Raw genomic sequence first — 26,243 nt, 5'->3', positions numbered from 1 at the left:
AACATCTATTTAAATATTGAGTGAATGAATCTCACCATTTCATTTTCAAATGCTGCCATGCCATCTTCACATTCGAGAGAGGGCAAGTGTTGCTGAAGTCGTTGGAGTGGGTCTTCAATCCACAACCTCTGACTCAGAAGCAAGCACTCAGCCAAAGTTGATTCACTAAATTCTTTGCAGCCCACAAAGTGAATCATGATTTGAAGACAATATGCTCAGTTATAGTCCCATTGGATGTAAATGATTGGAAACTAAAAGTAACTCATGCAGTACATAGGCTGCTCTTTCTTCTGTTGAATACAATTTTTAAAAAAAAGAGCTTGGTTACAAGCAAGAGTCAGAAATAACTTTTGGCACGGATCTAAAGTTAGAATGAAGTTTATTTTTCCCCAAACTGACACAGGTGGCCCATGGCAAAAAATTCATCAAAGCCTAAAGGAGAGAAACCGAAGTACATTCTCTGGCATCCATTACTTTCAACAGATTAGTGCAGGGCATTACTTACCAATGTGCAGAGAAATTCTAAACTATTGAGAAGACTGATATCAGGTGAATTTCATCCCCATGCCATTTAGACCTTTCCCTCGCAACCAATTTTATATCAAAGACAAGGACACATCGCATGCAGTACATCGTACAAAAAGTTGACATTCAAAACGTAATTTTCTGAATTACATTTGTTTCCCAGTTTTCTTTTTACTATTTACAAAGGCAACACAAACATACCCAGTAGAATCTGTACTTTCTGGATGAGAAACAGCTGGCACAGCTGCAGGGATAGAGGCCGGAGGGCTAAATGTACCAGAGTTATTTACAGGAGGAACAGCTTTCCTCACCAGTCGTCCCCAGGTGGCAATATTAATATTCATTTGGGGTGCTCGAAGAAAGGTTTTGCCTACAGTGACAGGAAAATAGAACATAAATATACTATTTATCACTTGCCAAGATTTTCCCAGCCTTATCTAAAGTGCACATCATTTCTATGACAATGAATTTCTACATTCTCATTCAGGGATTGAAGATAAATTAGTGTCTCCTTAGGTTCAAATTATTACCTTGCTGTTTCGGAAAAATTTTCTTTTGCCTTTGTAGTTTTGGTCGCCTTTCAATGACAGGATTATAGAAAGTAACCTGAAAGATAGAGTCAACTTTATCAGACTTGGAGAAAGTTCAAGAAAAAGGCAAAATGAATTGTGATTTTTGGTAATCCATACCTCTGCAAATAGAGTGCCCTGTGGCTCTAGATATAGGCACATTCCATGCCGCTGATTGTCTAGGAAGTCTTCTAAGCGTAGAAATTTCACAGCACAAAGGGAGCGCCAGTCACGCCAGTAAACAGACATCTCCAGCTCACGCGACTAAATAAGAGATTAAAATTGGTTACCTGTGAAATGGCAACCTTTCATAATTCAGAAAATGTAAAGCAGACATTGAGCTCATTTTGGTAGGATTCACCCCAAAGTATGAGATGAAATTGTATCCTTCAAAAAAGTACATTCGATATTTGCATTAAAAACACAAAATTGCTAGAGAAACTCTGCAGAGTCCATAGGAGGCAAAGATGTATACAACATGGCCCCATTAGATTGTTGGGGTCCATAAAATGTCATCGCGAAAATAGTGGGGTCACACTAAATCGGGGATCAAGAAAAAAAAAATCAGCATTCAAACTGACCCCAATGTTGACCTAACATCCTAAAACATCCCTTTATTTTTGCTCTATTTGACTTTTTTTTGCATGCTTGGCTTCTGGCAAGTAAATTACCATTGAATTAAAGAATTAAATCTTTGTTACAGAAGAAATTAAAACAAATCATTTTTTAGTAAACAAATAAAAACATTCAAGAATATTAGAAATCATCATTTACAGTTTATTTCTTAAAAAAGTGATGAAGTGTTCCTTGCTTGAATGTAGATGTCGGCTGAGTGAATTTCTCCTGACGCTAACACTTGAGAAATCCCGAGACAGTTTTTAAACTGGTCTCGTCATCCATTACTAGCTTTGAACTGTGAGGTTTCTCTGTTGATCTGCTTGTCAAACTTCTCACCTTGAGCTTTGACAATAGGACTGGAAATTGGAAGGCCTTCTGAACAAGCTTAAACTAACCACTCGTACAGGGAGTCATCGAGATTGACATCTTTGGCTGTCTTCAGGCATTTGGCTTTTAGTCCTGCTTCTTCTTTAACTTTGCAAAGCTAGATGTTTAACTTTTCTTGAGATTTCCAGCCACAAAATGTTGATTCCAATATCCCATGGTCTCGTGCAGGTTGAGTTTGATTTTTAGTCTTGATCGCATCAAGTGCGTGAAGCTTTCATAGAAAAAGATTTTCTTTTTCCAGCAGTTTGTTCCATTTTGATCTAAATCACCAAAACTTTTCAGTTCCAGAAAGAGAAAAGTCCAATGACGCATTGCCTTATATTAGAATTTGCGTTAAATTGGGGCTCGTAAAATTGGGGTTTCACTGAACAGGTGTTTAATCTTTTATCCAAAATGCTTGGGACTGGACACTTTTTCAGAATTTTTTTTGTAGTTTCCAATTCATGCAAAACAAATACATGCTCCATCTAGAAGTGTCCCTGGATCGGGGGAGCCGCCAATGCTGGATTGGGGCGGAGTTTGCAGTGGCAGCACTGGAACAATGGATGGTGGAGAGGGGGGCTGGGGTGAGGTAAAGATAGACCATAAATGGTAGCACTCTTATCTTTGTACAGCTCTTGGTTTCCCCTTCTCTTCAAAGAGCTCTCTTTGATCTAGTTCAGTTCATTCTCCAAGGTTGGCTTGGAGCTTTTGACTTCAATGAGGCTTTGCTGATGGTGCCCAGCAGCTCGGCTACCCATACTCGCTGGTAGTCTGGTTGGGCCCACCGCTGGTCACCAGCAGCTTGGCATCTTAGATGAGACATTTGGTGCCGGTGATGACCCACTATATTGTCCGACTCAGGCGCTTGGCCTCCTGCATGATACTGTCCAGGAACTCTGTGTCTTTCTTCTTTCTCAGCAGCTCCAAGCTGTGGCCCGCCACCTTCTCGCACACCTCCTCAGTCACTATCTCCCCCAATGGGGCCCTTCCTCTTGGGCTGAGGGACTGAGGGCTACCCGTCCTCGATATCACTCTCCTTTTTGGCTATAAACTGGCCAGGTTCAAAGCCAGGTCGCAGTACTGCACGTTGGAGATGAGCAGTTTCATCACCTTGCTGCTCAGCTCATTGACCTTTAGTTGTGCTGCCTTTATCTCCTCCCTCAGCTAGCTGGCGCTGGCTTCCTCCACTGTCCAGCCGGGCCTTCCCTTAACGCTTTCAGCTTGTCGGTCAGCTGCCGGTAGTGGTCTTCAATCTCACCGATGGAATGCTGCAGCAATTCCTCCTCCACAAATTGCAGGTGACAGTGCAGCTCGCCAGCCGACCCAGCAAAAGGTGAGCTGGGTCTACTGGGGAGATGTTCCTGGGCCAGACACTCCCCCTCTTACACCTTTCTCTCTCTCTTTTGTGTCCTGGCCAGATATGACCTGGACTACATGGGATATTGAAGCACGAGTTGAGTGTGGGTCACTTCATATTTGGCGCCAAAAGCAAGCTTTAATGAGCAGATGATATCCATCGAAAAAGTGTTCTGCTTTTGGAATTTTGGATAAAAGATTAAGCACCTGTTTTACAGTTCCAACGTTTCAGGCCTGAGCCCTTTGCAATATTTACAAACAGATTAAAAATTTGACATGGCTTCTATCATTTATCTAAATTGATGCCACAGTGTCACAAATGAGGATTTACTAATGGTCCAGGGAAACACGTGCTTTTATATTTGCATTTTGCAGTACTGGATTCCTGTTGAGCAATTTCTAGTTTAATGATTGGAAAGATTTAGAATGGATGCTATTTAAATTCGGAGTAAAAATATTTATGGATGAGAAGTCCTTGTACAGAAAATTCACACGGTCTATTCTAACAATGTCACCATTTGTGCAATTAGGTGAATTGTCGTTCAAGATTGCAGTGTTTTCAATAAAATTCAATCTTTGAAAACTGAACATTGCCCAATTCATAATATTCCATTTAGGTTTGCAACCAGATTTGCATTCAAATTCAAAATGGCAATATTTGTTCATTTACGATTTAGACAAGCATTAAAACTGCACAACAAAATCCCAGCTTAGAGTCTGTCCTTGTAATAAGGTAATGCTTTGCTTCTAACAAGAATGGTAGCATAGTTTCACTTGCTTACCCGATCTAGCTCCAAGGTAAACTTTTGATCCCATGACTGATTGCAAACTGGTTTCCAACTGGTCTGTCCAACGACTGTATTATCCAGCTTCAGTACAGCTCCAATCTCATCTGTGAGGAACAGTAATACTTTGTTAAACATTGCAAGAGGATTCAGCCATTTAGTGAACCCCTCCAGCTATGTAACATTTAATAAATTAGGAATATAATTAACCTTTCTCTACTCTCTGCAAGTCAATTTAATCACCAAATTTAGTTAGCATCCAGAACCTGCATTATTCAAGTGGATCTTTGAAACACTGGCAAAGTCTCAGCCAAACTATCCAGTGATTGAAATTTAACAAGAAAAGCTAGCAAACATATGCTACAAATAACCTGTTGGATGACATAAGCAAGGGGACCATATACCTGAAGAAGGATGCACACATCCACAAGCCAACATGCTAACCTGTGTTTCAATCTGTCCTAATTTCCTTTAGTATAAAGCAGCCTATGGCAGTATTAAGCTAGCAAAAGCTGGCAAAGAAAGCCCTTCTGCTGTTGACAGCTGAAAACCCACTCACAAAACACTGCTGCAACTATCTAGACAGTTGTTTATTAAACAATGGAAGTTACTTAACTGGATAAGTCTTCTGTTTTGATAGGATACCGACTATTCCCACTTCTGCTTTTACTCGTTCTGCTTATAAAAGAGGATCGAGTTTCATTTGGGCTCCAGCCAGGCAAAGGAACAAACGTGTTTTTTGAACGGCCAGGAACAGTCTCCAGCAGGTCTTGACATCCCATCAGCCTAACTTCAAGGCTACCTGTTGAGAGTGAATCAGTTATATATCACAACACAAGAAATCAAATTAACATTCATATCACAGCACAGTCAAGTTCTAGTTTATTGCCATGTAGCCGTACGTATATTCAACTAAACAGAATGTTTCTACGGATAATGGAGCATTCACAATACATATATTGAGAGAGAATGAATAAATAATGATTTGGACAAAAATATAGGTGGTTTTATTGGTAAGTTCAGATTCAGATTTATTGACAGAATACAACAAATACTTTTTAGTAGTGCAAAAACACTAAAAAAAATGAAGAAATGTACAATACAGAAAGGAAATAAAACAAACAATAAAGTGCAAAAGTAAGAGTCTTCAAACGCATCCCTGATGGTGCGAGTCTTGTGACACCTATATCTCATTCCTGATGGTAGCAGCGAGAACAGAGCACAAGCTGGGTGGTGTGGATCCTTGATGATGGCTGCTGCTCTTTGATGGCAACTTTCCCCATAGATGTTCTCAATGGTGGGGAGGGTTTTGCCTGTAATGCCCTGGGCTATGTCCACTAAGTTTTGTAGGGTTTTACACTTGGGGGTATTGGTGTCCCCATATCAGACCATGATGCAGCCAGACAGCATTCTTTCCACCACAAATCTGTAGAAATTTGCCAGATTTTCTGATGTCATTCCAAATTTCCGTAAACTCCTCAGGAAGCAGAGGTGCTGACGTGCTTTCTTCACGATGCCTTTCGTGTGTTGGCTTTAGGAAAGCTCCTCCAAGATACTGATTCCCAAGAACTTGTTTGCTCACCCTTTCCACCTCTGATCCCACAATGATCATTGGATTGTACACATCTGGTTTTTCCTTCCCGAAGTCAACAATTAGCTCCTTGGTATTGGTGACATTGAGTGTGAGGTTGTTATTGGTGTACCTTTCAGCCAAGTTTTCAATTTCCCTCCTGTATGCTGAATCCTTGCCCCTTTTTATATAACCCACTACTCTGGTATTGTCAGTGAATTTGTAGATGGTGCTGTCGTACCTAGCTACACTGTCATAGGTGTAAAGTTTGCAGATTACATAAAATTGGTGGCGTTGTGGATAGAGAGGAAGGTTGTCACATGATGGCATAGGAGAGGGACAAGTTGGAAATTTGGGTGAAATGGCAGATGGAGTTTAAACCAGTCATGTGTGAGGTGTTGCATTTTGGGAAATGAAATGTAAGGAGAGAGCATATAGTAAATAACAGAACCTTTAGAAGCATCAATGTACAGAGGGATGTTAGGGTACACCTGAAAAGTGGAAACACAAGTGAGTAGGATGATAAAGGTGTACATCATACTTCCTTCTTTGATCTGGGAACATAGTAAAAGTCAGGAACCCACTACAGCAGTACAAAACTTTAGTTTGGTCATGAATGGACTATTATTTACAGTTCTTCACACCAAAAGAAGGACTTACAGACTTTAGAGACGGTTCAGATGATACCGCCAGTTAGAGAGCTGGAAAAACTTGGACTGTTTTTGTTGGAGCATTGGAGGCTGAAGGGGAGATCTGATGGAAAGAAGTATATCAACTATTTATGAGAGGCATATATCGATTTCCCCCGTTATCTGAAAGTAGAGCATTCCTATGAAAACTTTTTTTAAGCCAAAATGCCATAAAGCAAAGAAGCATTATATGGGAAAAAAGTTTGAGCGTTCCCAGACCCGAAAAAAATAACCATTACTGGATGCCATCTAAAAGAGACCACTTTGCTACTAGCAGAACCAATAGTAACTTCAGCAGTTTTCAAGATTCTTTCTCTCTGTGAGTAAATAATACGAATAGTGAATGCAGGCAAGTTCACTGCATGCACAATGTCTTTATTTTGTTCACTATGATCAAAATGCTTAATTACGTCCAGTTTGGCACTAAGCCCAAGATCCTTACAAGTTCTCTTAGGCTTTTCTGATTTCTTAGGACACATATTGCTAACGGATGCACAAAATACATCAAGATAAAGCACATATGCTCACAGACGTAGTTCAAAGCTTGATGTTGAATGTAGTTCCTGGGGAAGGAGCTTGGCGGCACCATTCTCGCTGCTTGGGGTGAGCGTTACCTCTATTACTGCAAAACAAACGCTGAACGGTATTTTCACTTTTTGCCTTTTATCATAAAAGCAAAAATCCTCTTCAGATTTCTTTTGACTAGCAAAAACAGGTACCAATGAAGGTCTTTTGTAAAAGTAAAGTGGTGTAAAGTGAACTTTCTAAAAGTGGGGGATACCTGTACAGGATAGATAGTTAAAAGTTGCCCCTGCCCCCAATTGAGAAAGGTCAAGTACTTGATCCCACAGGTTTATAACAAAAGTGGGGTAGTTTAAAATGAGATGCGTGAAGCAAGGTTTTTTATGGTGTAGAGTGTGCCTTTCACACCCTGCCAGGAGATTCACAAAACTGCTATTAATCCCATTCCCTTATGCATTTTTCTTTTTAATTTATTTTTTTCACACCTGCCTATTAATTAATACAGGTGATTCCCAATCAGCCTTTACCTAGATGAAAATTTTGGTCACTAATTAATCATATCCAACATATCTTTGAGATGTGGGTAAAAGACAGAAACCCAAGGAAGCCACTGCTGCCAACAAGTATTATGTACAAACTAAATACAGACAGCAGGTCAATCAGGAGCTTTATAGAGCTTTATAGAATGCAAACAGCCCCTTCAACCTAATTTGTCCATGCTAAGTTATCTACCCAAGCTAGTCTGATGTGCCTGCATTTGGCCCATCTCCCCTCCCCTATCCACGTATTGTCTAAATGTGTTTTAATCATTGCATATTGAACCAGAGTGTCTGAAGCTAAGAGAAAGTACGCTGTTCATATTGTTCAAATTCACTGGAAGCAACTTCTACCAGCCAACATCCCCTTCATCGAGACATGACTTGCATCCAGTTGGCTAGACTGGTAAATTGGACAAGCCATATCATTCCCATGCCCAACATCAGACTCACAAATCCTACACTTTACTTGAAGTTCTGTTTTTGGATGAAATTTAGCATCCCCACCAATACCTGGGGATCTCTGGGTCATAAATGGATGAGGAATATTCAGGATAACTTTGAGAACCAAGGACATACAAATAGAAGTAATGATTCACAAATCTCGAACCTCTCACAGCTTATGCATGGAGGTTCAGTGTAAACCATGGAATGAGACCACTCAAAACTACACACTTCTCCATTCGCTACCAACTGTAGAAGGACTTGCAGTTCCCACAATGGGTGTGGAAATAATTATTGAGGTCAAAAGATCAAAAGTGGAAGTCATCCCCATTCCTTAGGGATTACTTAAAAGATGCAAGTGAACAGACCAAATACAAAAACATCTAATAGTGCAAACTATTGTGTTAACCCTTTGGACTCTGGTCATTTTTAACCTATTATAAAATATACTCTGGACTGGGTCCATTGGTAAACTACAGTATGAAAAGTTAAAAAATCAGTATGAATCAGTTGGTGATGGGATATAAAACCAGCCCTAGAAAATGGGGTCATGGAATATATGCGGTTGTTGGTAGTCCCAGAAAGCAGGAACACAAACTCCAAAGGGTTAAGAGGCAAAGAGATTTTCCTTTTATTGTTGTAAAATTAGTTATATCCCTGGTATCTGAATTGAAGCAACCGGCAAAAAAAAAACCCAAGGAATAAAACAGAAAATAAGAATAAATAAAAATTATAAAGTTTAAATTTGTAAAAGTAAATATTCTCTGACACAAAACATAAACCCTTGGTGTAGATGGGAGCCAACATTCAGCCAGCTGAGCACCCTGGTTGTACCCCACCCTCAGCTAAAGTTTCATTACTTGAATAAAATTGGCATCACTCAAGATGAAGAACCGCCTTATGGCCTCGCTGCTGGAGCGACTCTCCCAAAGTGTCTTCCTATCTCTGCCTAGTAAGAATCTTTATTAGTAATAAGTAGATTAGTAAGGTTGTATCTGGAGGAGGGGGGGGGGAGGGGGTGGGTTAATTATGACAGCAGTATGGTGAGAGCAACAGTTAGTGCAACATTATTCTTTCTTTCTTTGGCTTGGCTTCGCGGACGAAGATTTATGGAGGGGTATGTCCACGTCTGCTGCAGGCTCGTTGGTGACTGACAAATCCGATGCGGGACAGGCAGGCACGGATGCAGCGGTTGCGAGGGAAAATTGGTTGGTTGGGGTTGGGTGTTGGGTTTTTCCTCCTTTGCCTTTTGTCAGTGAGGTGGGCTCTGCGGTCTTCTTCAAAGGAGGTTGCTGCCCGCCGAACTGTGAGGCGCCAAGATGCACGGTTGGAGGCGATATCAGCCCACTGGCGGTGTCAATGTGGCAGGCACCAAGAGATTTCTTTAAGCAGTCCTTGTACCTCTTCTTTGGTGCACCTCTGTCTCGGTGGCCAGAGGAGAGCTCGCCATAGAACACGATCTTGGGAAGGCGATGGTCCTCCATTCTGGAGATGTGACCCACCCAGTGCAGTTAGCTCTTCAGCAGCATGGATTCGATGCTTGCAGACTCTGCCAGCTCGAGTACCTCGATGTTGGTGATGAAGTCATTCCAATGAATGTTGAGGATGGAGTGGAGACAACACTGATGGAAGCATTCTAGGAGCCATAGGTGATGCCGGTAGAGGACCCATGATTCGGAGCCGAACAGGAGCGTGGGTATGACAACGGCTCTGTACACACTGATCTTTGTGTGTTTCTTCAGGTGGTTGTTTTTCCAGACTCTTTTGTGTAGTCTTCCAAAGGTGCTATTTGCCTTGGCGAGTCTGCTGTCTATCTCTTTGGCGATACTTGCATCAGATGAAATAGTGCAGCCGAGGTAGGTAAACTGGTTGACCGTTTTGAGTTCTGTGTGCCCGATGGAGATGTGGGGGAGCTGGTAGTCATGGTGGGGAGCTGTAACATTATTGTAGCACCAGCAATCAGGGTACGAATTTAAATTTTTTAAGTGATGGAAATTACCAGATTAAAGTGATCTTTAATAATTAAGGACTACAATATTGATTATTTTCAAACTCAATTACATTTTGCATTGTCTTTTGTTTTTTAAAATGGTTCATCTTTATGCAGGTGTATTAGTTAGGCATTGTAAGAGTTTGTCTCAGGTAACCGGAAAATTCAAATATCTGGGACCCGCAATCCCCATAGGTGCCGGATACAGGAGATTTTACTGTACCTCTAAAATGAAGCCATGGCTGAAAACAAATCGTTCTATTGCAAGGGTATTTCAAAACCGAACACATTGTTCTTTGATTAAAGACTCTTTTATTAGGACCCTAGTGATGGATGACCTGAGCCACTAGAGAAGATTCAGTGCCACAAGTAATTCAGTTACAACATCTTAATTATTCAGATATGCTTTTTTAAAAAAAGGATTTTTGTTTGTGCATTGCACTGTTTCAAATGCATGTTATATCTGGGCGTAAAGTCAGATTTATGTCTATTATGTTCAGGACTGTGAATTTTCAATTGATGTTTGGTGTAGAGCACACATGTCAAACTGGCCCGCGGGCCAAATTTGGCCCGCGATATAATTATATTTGGCCTGCAAGATCATATTAAATATATATTAGAGTTGGCCCGCTGGCCGCCGCACAGTATAGCGCATGCACACTAAAGGTGAAAATGAAGACGCCGGAGGTGTGGAGGGATCTCAGAGTCCCGAATCCCGGGGATCCGTGCGCCGCACTCAGCTCGCCTGGCTCCCAGACACACAGACGCGGCTGGAGTTGGGGACCATCCTCGCTGGGTCTGCGCTTCAGCGGCGACGCCGGACCTAATTTCTCGTTGGCGATGCCTTCCCCCTCGCTCCGTGCGCGGCGGACCCTGCCTTCTGCTACTTTTGTTGGAGACGAGCCCGGCGCCGTGAGATCGCAGTTTAATCCCTCTCCAACCATGGGAGGGGGGTGGGAGCAACGCGCTCTTCTCAGCCAATTCCTCCACCGCCCCGGACGCCGGCGTTTCAACGGGGGTTCGGGTGCCTTTGTCAGGCGACCGACCTGTTGGTCCAAGACAAGGGGAGAGCGTAGAAACTCCACACAGACAGCACCTGAACTCGGGTGAACGTGGAGCTGCGACCCCACATTCCACATCAGGACTGTGTGTAAGATTGGGAGCAGTGAGACGGAAGCTTATTTTGTTCCTGTGATTTAAGCCTTTCTTGGGGTTGGGGGGGGGGGGGTCCTTCTCTGACCACTTGCCTAACAATTAACCTAATCAGATGTGGAGTTACCACAATACAATAGTTCTCAACCTTTTTCTTTCCACTCGCGTCCCTGTGCCATTGGTGCTCTGTGATTAGTAAGGGATTGCTTAAGGTGGTCTGTGGGTGGAAAGAAAAAGTTTGAAGACCACTGCTTTAATCATCCCTCATTGACTCGTCATGTGCACGGTTTCAGAACTCCAAAGGAAATGGGCCAATGACAATGACAATGAAAGAGTTTATCCAAAACTATTATTAAACATTTATTTTAATAAGAAAAAGTTTAACATTACATATGTTGAAAGAAGAGAAAACATGCAGACGTTGTTGAAAATTTTCAATAAATATTTAGTTCGGCCCTCGACTTAGTCCAAGTTTTTAATTTTGGCCCTCCGTGAATTTGAGTTTGACACCCCTGGTGTAGAGGATCAATGAGAAGCTGAGGAGTGATCGGATAAGATATATGGAACAAATAAATGTGAGTTTATATGGGGCAAAGTTGGGGAGGTTTAGAATCTGAATACTTGATTGATGCACTGACAGAAAATGTAGCTGAAGTATTTCCATTGAGCCAATGGACAATTGAATAAGGTAAGGTGATTGGAAAGTTGGTGGTTTTAAAACTTTTTAATGGTATTGTGGGGAAAATCGAAGGTAGTGGAGGTAACTCTTGCATTTTCTAAGTGAAAAGCCAAAAATGACACGATGGTCTGTTCCCCACTTTCAAAGTGGGTGTAAGAATGTCCAAGAGAGAGAAAATATTCATAATAAATGGTGCCAATGCTACTAAATGGTAGCAGTTGGAAATGAGCTGACCAAGGTGGTGATAACCATGATAAAAATTGAAGGGCATACCAGCCAGAACTTAATCATGATTTAAAAAAATTGCTTATTTGAGATACTTGTTCACTTCACTGGTTTCATTTATTGCACAACAGTGATGGCAATAACTTTACATCTACGTGAAGGCTCAAGATTCAGTCACTAAAGGCAACTTTATTTCACACGGGAACTTACAAATCTGTAGTGTTTGCAAAGGAAACACAAGCATGTCGTTGTATGGGACGACCCTGGAATATCCACCTAAAATATTGGTTTTGAGTGATACCCTTTGTACAAGACGTCCCTTCCCTCCACCCTACCAAATCTGGCACTTACCACTGACCAGTGGTTGCTATTAATAGCAAATCACAAAATTTTAATAACAAATTATCATTTAAAAGTTTACATTTCATTTGCATATTTTAAAATAAACCACTGTTGGCTCCTATAACAGGCCTTTTAAAGCCTGTACAGAGCGAATAGATCCTGCGAAAGAGCGTCAAGACTAACAGGGCATGAGTGATTGTGTCGGAGCTGGCAGGAAGATGGCGGCTGTGTTGTGACTTTGTCAAGATAAGAATTTCATACCCTCTTTATAGGATGACCTGATTTTTAAGTTTTGAGAATCGTCCTATACAATGGCATATATGGTACCAAGTAATATGGTTCTTCTGCAATGGATATATCCAACATTGTTTCATTCACCTGAAAATTATTCTATCTACTGTCACTCCTTTCGTATGCTCTAGAGATTCAACATGCACCCACTGTTGTTTTGCAAGGGTAACTCTACGGAAAGGTAAATTGTACAACTTAACATTATCCTTCCGCATAAATCAAGTATTCCCTCACTATCAATTTGACAGCAATATGTTTGAAAGACATACCTGTTAACGCAGCAGGTTTGGATAACGTGCTGTACTGATTCTGTGGGTAAATCACACTGTGACGTGGGCTGAGAGCTGGCGACGAAACCATTGACAATTCATCTTTGATAATATTGCTCTTTGGATGGTTTTTCGGTAATTCGCTCAATCTTTGCTCCAATGAGTATTTTAAGAGATCCAACTTCTGGTTTGATTCATTAAATCTTGCTTGTGCCTTGTTGAAAAAGGGGATAAAACTTACTTAACTAAAATTTCCATTTTACTTAAAATTTCCATTAATGAAGATGCCATTCCTTTTTCTTTCAAATTACCTCAGAAAGTGCTTTCTTGTCAGGAACCTTTCCAGAGCCAAGGAGTCGCATAACATTTTTTGCTCCTTCTGCTACTGCATATTCTATTCGAAAGTGATGTCTAAGTTCTTCAACCCTAAGTTCCAGAGGGCTTATTCCAGGCTTTGATGCTTGAATAAAAACACAATTAACCACAGTTTCAGATACTATATTAAACCAAATACAAATTAATCCAGAGATAATTTGCATATTAATTGGAATGAGGAAATATTTTTGTTTGTTAAAATAAACAGTGCAGCTGCTTAATAATGAGTTAACTTTTCCCAAATTGTGTAAGAAAGATGATTGCCTTGGATAAATGCCAAGAAAATTTTTAAACTATAGCAATAGCAGTTGCAAAGAAATGTACAGTGGTAACATGGAAAGTTGATAATGAAGTATTATTAAGTAGGTGGCACCGTGAAATGTAAAATTGTGTACCTTTAGAAAAAAATCACATATAGTTCAAGAAATAATTGAAAGTTTTATAGTATTTGGAAACCATATATGGATTTTATGAATGAGTTTCTGTCTCCTCTTCCATCTTATCCACTCCGCTCAATTAGAAATTAATACACGTATGTATAATGCTATTGTGCATGTAGTAGTAGGTGTTTCTTTCCTTTCTCTCTTCTTTTTTCTTACTTTTGGGGGGGGGGTGGGGAGAATATTTAAAAGTCCTTTTTTATATCACTACACACGATCAAACGATCAGTATAGTATTCATTGAATTTTTTTATCTGTATTAATACAAATGATAAATAACATTTTAAAAAATATATTGCCTTGGAACAACCTTTTGATGGTTGCTCTCCAATAACTCATATAAACCGTATAACAGTTTACGGCATGGAAACAGGACATCTCGGCCCTACAAGTCCATGCCAGTTTACATCTCATTTTTTTCTCAAAAGCTTTAATGGTGGGCAATTTCACCAAAAGAACAAAGCCTTATCATTTTTATCTTCAATTGGCAATCAAAGTTTTTGTTCCATGCTACTAATGGCAAAATATTGGATTTCTACTTGACCACAATCTAAAATTGGCTGATTACAGCCAGGACAGTGGTCCTTCCATACCATCCTGTCAACCTTGCAATGGATTTATTCACTTTAACAGTCAGCAATTAATATTTTTACCAGCTAAAAAGAAAAGTGCTAATTGAAAAAAAATCACAGAACATTACAGTACAGATACTGGCCTCTTCGGCCCTTCTAGTTGGTGTTCAAGCATTTTTTTTGCTTAGTCCCACTGACCTGCACCCAGTCCATACATAGCCCTCCATACCTCTCTCATCCATATACCTGTCCTAATTCCTGTTAAATGTTAAAATTGAACCTGCATTCACCACTGCAGCTGAAAATTCATTCCACACCCCCACCTCTCTGTATGAAGAAGTTCCCTCTCATATTCCCCCTAAACTTTTCCCCTTTCATTCTTAACCCATGTCCTCTGGTTCATATCTCACCTACCCTCAATGGAAAATGCCTATTTGCATTTACTCTGTCTGTCCCCCTCATAATTTTAAATACCTCTATCATTTCTCCCCTCGTTCTTCTACGCTCCAGGGAATAAAGTCTTAACCAGCTTAACCTTTCCCTGTAAGTTAGTTCCTGAAGTCCAGGCAACATCCTAGTAAATCTTCTCTGCATTCTTTCTATCTTATTGATATTGTTCCTGTAGTTAGGTGACCAAAACTGGATACAATACTTCAAATTTGGCCTCACCAATGTCTTACACAACTTTAACATAACAATCTTACAATTTTAACATAAAATTCCATTCTGAACTCAATATTTTAATTTATGATGGCCAATATGCCAAAAGCACTCTACAACCGTGATGCCACTTTCAGATTTATTGTCCGAATACATACATGACATCACATACAACCCTGAGATTCCCATTTCCTGCGGGTGCAGCAGAATTATCACTAATTGGTCATGCAAAAAAGAAACGGTAAACAAATAAAATTGTAAACAGATAACGAATGTAAACTGACTGTGCAATACAGAGAGAACAAAAGAACATCAATAAAGTGCACAAGCAAGATTCCTTAAATGAGTCTCATTGAGTTTGTTGTTGAGCAGTCTGATAGGGGAGGGGGAGCAGCTGTTCCTGAACCTGGTGGTGTGATTTCTTGTGGCATCTCTTTCCTGATGGCATCAGTGAGAACAGAGCATTTGCTGGGTGGTGTGGGTCTTTGATGATCGCTGCTGCCCTCTGACGGCATCGTTCTCTGTAGATGTACTCAAAATACTTGTCTGCAATAAATTTCATCGGCCATTTTTCAGTTCATTTTTCCAGCTGGTCCAGATCCCTCTGCAAGATTTGAAAACCTTCTTCTCTGTCCACAACACCTTCAATCTTAGTGTCATCTGCAAATTTGCTGATCCAATTTACCACATTATCATCCAGATCATTGATATCGATGACAAACCACACTGAACTCTGAGGCATACCACTGGTACAGGCCTCTAGTCTGAGAAGCAATCATCCACCACTACTCTGGCTTCTCCTGTCCAGTCATTATTGAATCCAGTTCACTAATTCATTCACCATGAATATCTAGCGTGTGAACCTCCCATACAGGACCTTGTCAAAGGCCTTACTAAAATCCATGTAATCAACATACACAACCTTAAGTTTGTCATCTTTTCTGGTAACCTCCTTGAAAAACTCTAAGGTTGGTTAAACACGATCTACCATGCACAAAGCCACATTGGCTATCCCTAATCAGTCCATAGCTATCCAATTAATTATATATTTGATCTCTTAGAACAGCTTCCAATAATTTACCCATCACTGACGTCAGGGCCACCAGCCTATAATTTTCAGGAAGCCTTTTTTAAACAATGGAACAACCCCCAATTCTCTGGCATCACAACCATGCCTAAGGACATTTTAAATATTTCTGCCCGAGCACCAGCAATTTCTACACTAGTCTCCAGCAAGGCCCGAGAGAATATCTTGTCAAACCATGAGATTTATCCACCCATACTTGTTTAAATTTTAGACAGCAAGCACCTCCTCCTGTATAGGTTCCATAACCTCACTGCTTGTTTTCCTTATGAATCTGTGACCTTTTCCTGTGTGAATACTGATGAAAAAAAAATTAAGACCTGTCCCACCTCTTTTGGCTCCATACAAAGCTCTTGATATACCTGTAGAAACCTTTAGGATTTTCCTTCACCTTGTCTACAAAGCAACCTTGTGTCTTCTTTTAGCTTTCTTGATTTTTTCTTGAGGGGTTTCCTTGTATTTTTATACTCCTCAAGTATTTCATTTGCCCCATGTTGCCTATACCTGTTATACACCTCTCTCTTCTTCCAAATCAGATACCCAATATCCCTTGACAACCAAGGTTCCCTATGCCTTTTAAGCTTGCCTCCCGGTTGGTATTTTTCCTCCCATGAGCCAGGGTCTAGGATTTCTCAGATCAACTCTGCAACATTCTGGAAGGGGAAGGGGTGCAGCCAGATGCCATGGTCCATGTTGGGGCCAATGACATAGATATAGAGATGAGGTCCTCAAGAGGGAATTTAGGGAGTTAGGTAGGATGTTAAAAGATAGGACCTCGAGAGTGGTAATCTCTGGACTGCTGCCTGTGCCACGTGCTAGACAGGGTACAAATGAAAAGATATGGCTGATGAATGTGTGGCTAAGGAGTTGGTGCTGGGGGCAGGGTTTCTAATTCCTAGATCATTGGGAATTCTGGGGAAGGTCAGACCTCTATAACAATGATGGGCTGCACCTGATCTGGAAGGGAACCAATATCCTGACAGGAGGGTTTGCTAGAGCTATTGGGGAGGGTTTAAACTAGTTTGGCAGGGGGAGGGAAATCAGAATGAGAGCAAAGAGAATAAGAAGGAAATAACATGGCTCAATGAGGCATGTGATTGGGAGCTCAATATCCAAGGATATAGTCTATAGGAAAGACAGGCAGGTGGGTAGAGGTGGAGGGGTGGCTCTGATGGTAAGTAATGACATTAAATCAATAGAAAGAAGGGACATAGGGTCTAAAGTGGTAGAATCATTATGGGTTGAATTAAGAAATGTCAAGGGTAAAAAGACCTTGCAAGGGCTAATGTATGAAGAAAGTTTGGCAGTTCTTGGATTGTATTCATTGGAGTACAGAAGAATGAGAGGGATCTCATAGAGACATTTCGAATTTTGAAAGGTTTTGACAGAGTGGATGTAGATAAGATGTTTCCCTTGGTGGGTGAATCAAGGACGAGGAGTCACAGTCTTAAAATTAGAAGTTATCCATTTAAAACAGAGATGAGGAAGAACTTCTTTAGTTAGAGGGTCGTGAATCTGTGGAACTCACTGCCGCACAGTAGTGGAGGCCAGATCATTGGGAGATTTAAACAGGAAATTGATACCTAATTAGTAAGGATATCAAAGGATGTGGGGAAAAGGCTGGAAATTGGAACTAGGTGTGAACATACTTCAGCTTAGTGTAGAATCACAGAACAGACTTGATGGACCTAGTGGCCTGCTTCTGATACTTTATCTTGTGAACAGACGAACTCTGTTCTCAAAATTTCACCTTTGAAAGTCCTCCACTTACCTTGCACATCTTTGCCCGAAAATAATTTATCCCAATCCACGCATTCTAGATCCTTTCTCATTTCCTCAAAATTGGCTTTTCTCCAATTTAGAATCTCAATCCGAGGCTCAGACCCATCCCTCTCTATAATTAACTTAAAACTAATGGCATTATGATCACTGGACCCAAAATGTTCCTCTACACATACTTCTGTCATCTGTCCTGTCTCATTTCCTAATAGGAGATCCTTTATTGCGTTTTCTCCAGTTGGTACCTCTACATATTAATTTAGAAAACTTTTTTGAACACATTTAACAAACTCCAAGCCATCCAGCCCTTTTACAGTATGAGAGTCCCATTCAGTAAGAGGAAAATTATATATCTCCTATCACAACCTTATGTTTTCTGCAGGTGTCTACTATCTCTCTACAGATTTTCTCTCTAACTCTCACTATTGGACAATCTATAATACAACCCCATGAGTGTGGTCATACGTTTCCCGTTCCTCAGCTTCACCCATATCGTCTCAGTAGACGAACCCTCTGGTCTGTCCTGCCTGAGCACAGATGTGATATTTTCCCTGACGAGCAATGCCACTCCTCCCCCTTTCATCCCCCCATTCTATCGCATCTAAAGCAACAGAAGCCCGTAATATCATAGCAAGGATATTAATACACTGCCATTCATAGTAGCTCCATTGTTGAAAGGGTACTTTTTCAATGAACAAATGCTACTTTGCAAGTCAGGTCAATGATTTTGCGCGCCCTCTTCAGACAACAATCCTGGTGGATCATGTTGATAGCTTGGGGGGAGGGAGGGAGAGAGAGAAGACTCCAGTGATCCTCTCTGCCACTCTTATGGCCCAGTGAATTGACCTCTGATCAATTTCTCTGCAGCAACCATACCATACTGTGATGCAGTCGGCTAGGACGCTCTTGAAAGAGCTCCTATAGAAGAATGGTGGCTGGTAGCCTTGCCCACTTCAGTCTTCTCAGGAAGTGCAGTCGCTGTTGTGCCTTCCTGACAAGTGAGGAGATCCTGAGTGTCCACGATAGGTCACTAGTTGTCCAAGGAACTTAGTGCTCCCCACTTCCTCGTCTGCAGAGTTGTTAATGTGTAGCGGAGAGTGGTCTGAAGTTCATGATCATCTCCTTTGTCTTGTCCACATTTAGACTCAGGTTGTTCCTCTCACACCATTTCACAAGATTTTCCACCTCTTCTCTGCAACTCATTGTTGTTGCTGATGAGGCAAACTTGATGTCACTGTTGGAGGTGGATTTGGTGATGCGTAAACAGGAGCAAATTGACCATACATCTACCAACCTAGACAGAATGTAATCTTTCCGTTAGGAAATCCAGGATTCAGTTACAGAGAAGGGTGTTGAGCATCAGCGAGGACAGCTTCTCCACCAGCCTCTGAGGAATGATTGTATAAAATGTCCAACTGAAGTTAATGAACAGTATTGTGACTATCTTCCTTTCCAATACCTTGGACAGTATGGAGTCACCATTGTTGTGACTTGTTAAATGAAAAGTCCGTTCTGAAGTAGCATAAACATTTTCACTATTTATTAGAACTTTATACAATAAGAACCATATTAAAACAAAACTATTCTTAAAACAGTTAGACAATAAAACATTAAAACAAACAAAAGAATTATATGGACCCACCTTTATGCTCCCCTAGTCCTAAACAGCACAAAAGCAAACTCAAACTGAATGTTTATTTTAAATAGGCAAAGCTAGCTAACCTTGGAATTAGCCGTTACTAGGAGACACTTATGGAATTCGTAAACAATATTCACCAGTCAGTTTGCAAGAATATGCTTTCAAGTCATTTTACACACTGGCCACTAATTATTATATCTAAAAATAATAATTACGATTACTGAGAAAAATCAACAGAGTAATACTTCAGGTAAGTATTTAAAAGAAAGAAGTCAATCATTAAAGCTTTCTGCTTTTTGTAAAAGACAGATTTTGGTTATCGGTCTGTTCAGAAAGTCAGTTTTAATCTTAATGCGAACTTGACATACAAGTCCTCTTTCGTCCTGGATGGTGTCAACAATCGTCCCGATTTCCCCGGAATTTTGTGATGCTGAATAGTCCATGATGATCACAACATCCCCAGCCGTGAAATTGCCCTTGATCTGAAACCATTTCTGTCACTTCTGCAATGGTGGAAGATACTCTTTCACTCATCTTTTCTAGAAAAAAAATCCATTATAAATTGGACCTAAGGCACGCATTTATGTCTTCCTTTTGATACTGTTCTGGTGACAATGAAGGTTTACCTTAAAGAAGCAAAAGATGGTTCAGGTTAAGTGCTTCAAGATCATTTGGATCTGTTGAACTGTCAGTGATTGCTTCAACTTCGCAGAGAACTGTCTGAATACCCTCCTCATTAAGATTCTGTCCATCAAAGATTAACATTTTTTCGTATTGATCTAATCAATCTTTCCCTTGCACCTCCATGGTGTAATCTAGTAGGGGGATTGAAGACCAATTAATTTATTTTTGAATTAGTTTATTATGGATTCAAATTTAATTCCATTTTGCAATTGTATCTTAAATTTGCGCTGAGCTCCCACAAAATTAGTGCCGTTGCCACAACTGGCAATAAAACGCCAAAGGGTGTTGATGAAAGAGTCTGGAAAAAATGATGATGCCACTTCAATGTGAATTGCTCTTATGTGAAAATGACACCACAGTGCTTCATCAAACTTCTTACTTTCACTTCAAAGGGTCCAAAATAATCAACTTCAACATATGTGAATTGAGGTTTATCGAGAGCAGGGGTGGCCAAACCGCGCTTGCAACCCACATGTGGCTCTTTGACGTGTAATGTGCAGCTTGCAGCAATACCTGACATGCCATTGAATAGAGCCCCTTTCAGGTGGTTTTGCCTGGGAAATGCGGCTCTGGAGCCGGATGCGGTTGCGGACCTTTCAGGTAGCAGCACTGAAGACTCTTTTCTGCCACCTGAAAGGTCCACAGTGGGGAAGAGATGCCACAGAGCAAACGCCAGCTCCTGGGGCTGGGGCGGCTGGCGGGGACATCGGGGCTGGGGCGGGATTCATCAGGGCTGAGGCGGCCGGGCGAGGACATCGGCCGCTTGACAGCCCCTCGGGGCTACGGTAGCCAGCGCGGGAATTTGGCCTGCGTGGGCCACCCATGCCCTGATCTCCCGCACTGGGGGGTTGTCAGGCAGCGGGGGAGTTGGGTTGTTCACGGTGGAAGACACGTCCAGCATGCCCAAGTGCAGAGTTAAGGATGCGAATGTTGGGGAGGGCCTTGATAAAATAGTTGTTACAAAGGAAGTAGTGATGGAGAAACAAATCAACTGGTCCTGATTATATGCATCCAAGGGTTCTGAAGGAAATGGCAAAAGTTATAGTTGATGCATTGGTGGTCAAAATTCCTTGGATTCTGGGCAGCTCCCGGCAGACTGGAAGACAGCAAATGTCACGCCACTTTTTAAGAAGGGATGTAGGCAGAAGACTGGAAATTATCGGCCAATTAGCTTGATGTCTGTAGTTGGAAAAATGCTTGAAGCCGTCATTAAAGATGAAATAGTGAAACTTTTGGAACGTAAGGGTTCAATCAGGCAGACGCTGCATGGTTTTAGAGAGGGAAGATCTTGTTTGACAAACTGGTTAGGATTCTTTGAGGATATAATGGGTGCGGTGGATAGAGGTTGGACAGGTTGATGTTGTATATTTGGATTTCCAGAAAGTGTTTGATAAGGTGCCGCACAAGAGACTTCTCAGTACGTTATAGGAAAGTGGAGTCCGGGGAAGTATATTGGACTGAATTGAAAATTGGTTGTCTGACAGGAAGCAGAGAGTCGGGATAAATGGGAGTTTTCAGGTTGGCAGAGAGTGGTAAGTGGGGTGCCGCAGGGGTCAGTGTTAGGCCCACAACTGTCCATCATTTACATTGATGACTTGGAGGAGGGGACAAAATGTGGTGTAGCCAAGTTTGCGGATGACACCAAAATGAGCGGAAGAGTAAATTGTAATGAGGATGTGGAGAGTCTGCAGAGCGATATAGTTAAGCTGGATGAGTGGGCAAAGGTCTGGCAGATGGCGTACAATGTTAGTAAGTGTGAGGTTATCTACTTTGGCAAGAAAAATAAGAGCTGAACATTATTTAAAGGGTGAAAAACTACAGCATGCTGTTGTGCAGAGGACTTGGGAGTGCTTGTGCATGAATTGCAAAAAGTTAGGTTGCAGGTGCAGCAAGTTATTAAGAAGGCAAATGGAATGTTGGCCTTCATCGCAAGAGGAATTGAATTCAGGAGTAGGGAGGTAATGTTTCAACTGTATAAGGTACTGGTGAGACCGCACCTGGAGTACTGTGTCCAGTTCTGGTCTCCATATTTGAGGAAGGATATACTGGCTTTGGAGACGGTCCAGAGGAGGTTTACTAGGTTGATCCCTGGGATGAAGGGGTTGACTTATGATGAAAGATTAAATCGTCTAGGATTGTATTCGCTCGAGTTCAGAAGAATGAGAGGAGATTTATAGAAACATATAGGATTATGAAGGGCATGGATATAGGAAGGTTTTTTGAGCTGGCCGGGGAAACTAAAACGAGAGGACACAGTCTCAAGATTCGGGGGAGTAGATTTAGGACAGAGATGAGGAAAAATAGTTTTTCCCAGAGAGTAGTGAATGTTTGGAATTCTCTAACCAGGGAAGTGGTTGAGGCTGCCTCATTAAACATATTTAAAATTTGGTTAGATAAATTTTTACATGATAGAGGAATTAGGGGATCTGGGGAGAAGGCAGGTAGGTGGAGTTAGATCATAAATTAGATCAGCCACGATTGTATTGAATGGCGAAGCAGGCTCGATGGGCCATTTTTGGCCTACTCCTGTTCCTACTTCCTATGTTGTCGGCTGATTGTCATCAGCCTGCCCCCTGCTAGGCACCTGAAAGCGGCTAGCTTTCAGATGCCTAGGGAGAGCGCTCGGAAGAGAATATACCTCCCTGAAATGGGTCCTCGTTGACGGGTTCTCCGCTTTCAGGTGGCCTCCCGACAGCTGCATTCGGGTATTTTAGGTGCTTTACATACGGGTATTATAGCCATCTGAAAAGGGCTAACGACAGCATTAGTGGGTGTAGCTTGCTATTGCGTGATTGCTATGGCTCTCAAACATCTGAAGTTTATCGTATGCGGCTCTTATGTTGAGCAAGTTTGGTCACCCCTGATCTAGAGTGACTCTTTCCAGAGGCAAATCTGCTATCAGTTGTCATCCAGAAGTTATTTACACGCTGACAAACTACGCATTTTGTTCCAACTTTTCTGCTTAATCTAGTGACACCACAAATCCAATAATTTTCTTGTAGCGGGGAATAACATATGGATACAACTATCATAACCTATCACTTTGTGAATATGTTAAAGAATTAGCTTTGGCCAGCATGACAAGATGCTTCATCACTTCTGGCACCGCAGTTCTACTAATCAAGAATAGGGTCATTCCTTTTCTCAGACCAAGTCAAGCTGCGTTTATTTGTCATTCATACCATGTGGGATGACGTGGGATATTTTCTTTATGCACAGGCATAGTCTTCTGAGTATCTATGCCTGAAGTTCATAAGAATCATTATTATCCAGTCCAGTAATCTCCAGGCTACAAAAACCATGTTGGTTTCAATGTGTTTAACTTGACCTATAGTTTTCAATAGAATCTTTGTACTTCTTCCTTGAAGATTGAGCTTATTCATTAGCCCCACAGTGCAAAATGATGCTTTGTTTCCTGGGTCAAGAACTTCAAATTCCTGGGTGTCAAAAACTTCAAGGATCTGTCCTGGAGCCTCCACATCGATGCAATCACAAAGAAAGCTCGCCAGCAGCTATACGTGGTGAGGAGTCTGAGGAGGCGGCAACTCTCAGGACAAGAATAAACTCCAGAAGGATGTTAACTCACAGGCACCAGAGGTGCACATAGCAGTGTCTTAAAAAACAGCTTCTATCCTCCAAGACCCCCACAACCCAGGCCATGCCCTCTTCACTCTGCTACCAGGGGGGGGTAAAGGCACAGGAAGCTAAAGAAGAGCACTCAATGGCATAAAGACAGCTTCTTCCCCGCTGCCATCAGATTCCTGAATTATCAATGAACCAAAGACAATGCCTTACTTTTCGTACTGTTATTATTATTTTAATTTTTATTGTAAGATGGTTAAAATGTGAACGCTTGCACTATTGATGCAGCCACAAAAACCCCGAATTTCATTACCTGTTCATGACAATAAACTATGGATTGTTCATTCTCCACATCAACATCTTGTGGCATAGCTTCATCCACTACCTTGTGGCTGATCTCAGTTTCTATTAATTGTTTTTGTAGCAATTCCATGTGATTTGCATCCCTGAATACTGTAACTTTCTTTTTATCTATATCCTCCCTCAGTCTTGCTTGGAGTCGCTTTGTTTCCATTTGTCTCCAATTGCTGTCTTCATAATTCATCTATAAGTTCCAATATCTTCATCTTCTCAATACAGTTCCTTAGCACTACAGCTGCTGCTTCCTCCATTCAGATGATCGTCGCACTCAGACACCAAACATGCACAGCAATCTCTTCAAAAGCAAAACAGTTCTTATAGGACAAGTGGTAATTGCACCAAACTTTGTTCTAATTTGTAATAATCATGGAAGGAACTTCAAATGGCTTGCTGCTTCTTCAATGGTCTTGGTACTGTTGACGTTTGTGCCTCCTTTATCGATCGACTCTAAACGGAGCCCAATCGATCCAGTCTTCTCTTTCAAATCCAATTTCCAACTTTTTTTGCCCTTTTTCCACTGGCATTCCAGTTAATTGGATGTGCAGTGTCCTGGGATATGAGGCCGCTTGTGCCGTTTCCAATGCTCCCCCCCTCTAACTGGGACACTAATTGCTTTTCCAGTGAATGCAACTCATCCCCGGGGATCAGAGTGTTCTACCTTCAGCTGAAAATGTCAGGTGTGACATCACATGCAATAGCAGGAAGTGACATTGTCATTCATCAGAACAATGGCAGGTCACCCTGGTCACATAGGCGTATCTCGAGTATTACAGGTGGGGCAGAGAATAGGGGCGCCACTGTCCTCTCCTTATCCACCCAATATCAGAGACCCTTGCCCAATAATAAATCTCTATCCTCTCAGCAGTGCAGTCCTACGCTCCTGGGGCTCACCTGAGTTCCCCTGTGCGCTGCTCCTTGCTGACATCGCATCAGGCCACTTCAGGGCCGCTTGTCAGTGCCACCGGCTCAATGGGAAAAATGATTGTCTTCCCTACTCATCATTCTCCACGCTGATGGAACCACTCTGCCAGTGCCAGTCAAGGAAATGCAAAAGGGTTCCAGCTGCTTGGGGGATGATGGGTAGGGAAGACAGCCAATTCACCCATTGATCCTGCATCGAGCTGCTGGCAATGACAACCCACCCTGGCCACCTGGTGACTGCTCCCTGCACCTTCCAGCTGGGAATGAAATGGCAGGTAAAAAACACAGACTTCTAATACATTAATGCCACGTGTGTTTACGAGGATATGTCGGGCAGCAGCGGCACGGTTAGTCCGTGGCAGTTTTGGGGCTTTTTTTTGATGGGGAGCGATGTCACTGGTAGCCTCGGGCACCACTTGACTGAGATACGCCACTGCGAGTACACAATTTGGATTGAAGAGAGGAAGAGCTGCTAAGGAGCCAATCAGCCTTACCTCATGACTCCCTCAGGCACATTCAGTACATGGTGAAATGTAATAATGCAAAAGAAAAACGTAATTTCTGTCCCGGGATGTAAGCATTTGAGATTGGTTTTATCAGAACTCTGGTGTCAGCAAATGCTGGGGATATAAGTAGGGGTAGAGGCGGTTAATTTCCAGCATGAAATGTCGTCATTTGATGCCAGTGTTTGGCCAGTATTCCTTTTCCACTGGGCCGTGTCCCAGTAAATTCCCAGTTAATTCCTGCGACAGGGTGCCAGTCGAAAAGGGGCTTATGTCTTCACTTACATCTTCTACTGACTAACCGTAGTCTGAATTCTTTTGACTAAATAGTCTTCTATTGACTAACGAGTCAACCGTCCATTTTATTGACTGATGAGTTAATAATCCCAATTCTTTTGACTAAATATTGTGACCATCTTTCTTTTTTAATTGCTTGGACAGTATGACTCGTTAAATAAAAAGTCTGTTTTAAAGTAGCTTAGAGTATTTATATAAGAACTATGTTAAAACTATACTTAAAACAGTTAATAAAACTGACAATAAAATGTTAATACATAAAAAGAGAAAGATCAAAAGAATTATCTGGACCATCTCTATGCTCCCCTTTCAAACAGCAGCATGGAGTATGAAGCGTCATTCTCCAGGTGGGCCAGGATGGAGTGAAGTTACAAGGTTATAGCATCATCTATGCAAGTTTATTCTATAGGCAAATT

General features: G+C 41.5%; 1 protein-coding gene across 4 annotated transcripts in view; it reads right to left on the bottom strand.

Moving 5' to 3' along the window:
* Nucleotides 1–26,243, bottom strand: part of LOC138763989 (serine/threonine-protein kinase N2-like) — a 206,164-nt gene that overhangs the window by 62,771 nt on the left and 117,150 nt on the right. For all 4 annotated transcript variants that reach the window (XR_011357935.1, XM_069939117.1, XM_069939116.1 and 1 more), the window contains 7 exons: nucleotides 13,243–13,391; nucleotides 12,932–13,145; nucleotides 4,839–5,024; nucleotides 4,220–4,329; nucleotides 1,215–1,358; nucleotides 1,056–1,131; nucleotides 727–895 (listed from right to left, as the gene is read on the bottom strand). Coding sequence is in view for 3 of the 4 variants with exons in the window: in XM_069939117.1 (XP_069795218.1) it covers nucleotides 727–895; nucleotides 1,056–1,131; nucleotides 1,215–1,358; nucleotides 4,220–4,329; nucleotides 4,839–5,024; nucleotides 12,932–13,145; nucleotides 13,243–13,391 (1,048 nt within the window). In the remaining variant the exon portion in view is untranslated. The remainder of the gene's footprint in view (nucleotides 1–726; nucleotides 896–1,055; nucleotides 1,132–1,214; nucleotides 1,359–4,219; nucleotides 4,330–4,838; nucleotides 5,025–12,931; nucleotides 13,146–13,242; nucleotides 13,392–26,243) is intronic.

This window comes from Narcine bancroftii, chromosome 5 (genome assembly GCF_036971445.1).
Source record: "Narcine bancroftii isolate sNarBan1 chromosome 5, sNarBan1.hap1, whole genome shotgun sequence".
NCBI classification, from domain to species: Eukaryota; Metazoa; Chordata; class Chondrichthyes; order Torpediniformes; family Narcinidae; genus Narcine; species Narcine bancroftii.
The sequence above is the reverse complement of the archived record's forward strand: the minus strand, read 5'-3'. Positions and strand labels throughout refer to the sequence as shown.